At 38.8% G+C, this 2,500-nt stretch overlaps 1 protein-coding gene across 1 annotated transcript in view; it reads right to left on the bottom strand.

Moving 5' to 3' along the window:
* Positions 1 to 969: 969 nt before the first annotated feature.
* Positions 970 to 2,500, bottom strand: part of LOC101861681 (TPR repeat-containing protein DDB_G0287407) — a gene marked incomplete at both ends in the record, with an annotated part of 31,989 nt that continues 30,458 nt past the window's right edge. Inside the window, 2 exon segments of the mRNA XM_005105640.3 lie at positions 970 to 1,188; positions 2,400 to 2,500. The exon segment at positions 2,400 to 2,500 is cut by the window's right edge and continues 122 nt beyond it. Coding sequence (XP_005105697.2) covers positions 970 to 1,188; positions 2,400 to 2,500 — 320 coding nt within the window.

The raw sequence follows: 2,500 nt of genomic DNA on the forward strand, positions 1-2,500 counted from the left end.
CGCCCCCAACGCCAGGGGCCAATGCACAATTTATGACAAAACGTAGTGGAGTCACTAAGGTGGCTGTCTAAGACAGGTGTTATTGCTTAGTGTGATAGGGGTTGTGCGTTAAAATATGGTGGCCGCGACCGAGTTGGACAGGAGTCCGTTTTACATAGTTAGATTATATAGACAAAACTTAAGGGGGGAAATGAAAAGTGGCGTTTGTACAGGTGACCGTCTTATAGAGGTGGCCGTCAGGGCAGGTTTGACTGGTACGTAGCCGTTTCGGTTTCAGCAGGCCGTATTGACACGTGTCGAAACGCGTCATCCAAACCGGCTACATGCTTCCCCGCCGCGCATCACCACCAAGTTCAATATAAAAGTTGTTTTTTCCCCTTAATCTAGACTGAATTTACAATTTTCATTATTGCATATCAAGATATAATATTATAGTCAGCAATTAAGTGACTTGTTTTCTCTTAAGTTTGATTCGATTTACTAGATTAAATATGTTATTTAATTTATTATGCATCTAGATATAAGAACATGAGAGACCAATATAGAGTTCGAGCAACATAATGGACCCACACTTTAAAAAGCCCCCTTTTCCTTCTTCTTCTTCTTCTTCTTCTTCTTCTTCTTCTTCTTCTTCTTCTTCTTCTCCTTCTATATATTATATTATTAACATGGGCATTATTCAACAAACAGGATTATTAAGACGTGCCTGCTTGATCTACCCTCCTTTCTACCTAGCTACCCATTTCTTTACTAATCTATTCATTTACTATTCATACACCAACATTTCTATGTCACCCATTCATACATCCACTATTTACTTTATTTGCCCGGCGCCCGCCTATCCACCTTTGGATTCATCCTGTTGGTGTTCATTCGACCTTATGCAGTTGCGAAAAAACTTACTAAAACTAAAAATTAATCTTGCAAAGTATTTACCCTTTGACAGGTCAAAGGTTTACATGGACCCACCTGAGATACAACACTGTCCATGCTGGCGAATTTTTCGTTCATCTTGATGAAGATTTCCTTTCCTCTGCTCAAATTCTTTGTCCTCAGACAGACGTCTCCTACCATCAGGTAATGGTTAGGGGTGTCCGGCTCTAATTTGATCATCTTCTCCCCCCATTCCAAGGCCTTAGACCACTCCTGGCGGTCATAGAATTTCTGGGCAAGACTAGCCACAAAATTCTGAAAAGGCAAACGCATGAACTATCTATAAGGACCAGATAAAGACATGGGCATTCTAATCTGTTGGAGAGCCGATAGATCTCAAAACACTAACTGGCTTGGAAATGATTTTCTTACACGATTATCTATGAGCGCGTTGTGAAATAAGAATGGGTCATCAATGACTAGAGGCTGAAAAGTGTTTAAATCAATGCTACATTTCGATTTTTTTTTAATGTCACGTTACACTTAGTAACGTGAACGTTTCTAGACAGATTTTAATCAGGACTGCCTAAAAGTAGCTACATATTTCAAAAGAGGAGCTAACGAGGAACTGTTTTGAAATAATTGGACTGAATAATGCTTTTTGATAACCCAGTCAAACAAGATTATTTTTTAATGTTACAGGATTTCGGTAATTTAAACATAGTAAGGAGTCTTTTAGACTCTACAGTGTTTGTAAAAAAATGTGTATAGTGTCTTTTGCCGACATTGCATGTCAATGCGTTACTTTCAGATCGAGGAAGCGCATTGTCTATGAGGTAGTCATTATGAGAGTTTTATAGAACCTAACAATTGCGCCGTGATGACAATTGCGATTTATACTTTTTTAATAACTCGAAAAGCTGAAAAAAAATAATCCAGAAAGTATTTGATGTCAAACAATCCATCTTTAGTAGTAGGCCCAAGGATTTATGCAACAAGCAGAGAAAGTCTAAATTATTTTAAAAGCCGCCTAAATAACGAAAAAAGTAAATGACTTCTTTACTCGGTAATCGAACTCGGGCTTTCTGTGATTAACATCTGAGACTCTGAATATTACACGACAGAAAACTGTTCAGAAGTATGTTCCAGTAGTCGAGGGGTTATTGAGTTCAGGCTGACAATAAATGTCAGCACACTTCAGCGACTCAGAGCTCAGGCGGGTAGTAACTAGAATAATATATCCTTGAGCAAAAGATGATTTTAATGATAGGGCAGTGCATTATGGCGATCAGAATGTTGTGTCTATAAAATTGTCTGTACTCATGTGATTGTGTGTATTTGGTAAGGTCGATAGATGTTCTTGTGTGCACACTTGTGTGTTTAAGCATGCATGTATCTAGTTTTCTATGTTTGTATTAGGTGAGTATGCCATTGTCACCAAAATTTCAACCCACGAGGATCAATAAAGAGGGATCTATTTTCATCTATCAATGTCAACTTGTAACAGAACAGAAACAAAAGCTAACCGCTTCAGTGGGGAACTTGGACACTGCGTGCTCCAACACCCCTAAGGCCATGTCCGATTTTTTGGCTTCTTCACACCACATGACAGCTGTTCCGTAGAGGT

The sequence above is a fragment of the Aplysia californica genome, unplaced genomic scaffold, assembly GCF_000002075.1.
Source record: "Aplysia californica isolate F4 #8 unplaced genomic scaffold, AplCal3.0 scaffold00483, whole genome shotgun sequence".
Classification (NCBI taxonomy): Eukaryota; Metazoa; Mollusca; class Gastropoda; order Aplysiida; family Aplysiidae; genus Aplysia; species Aplysia californica.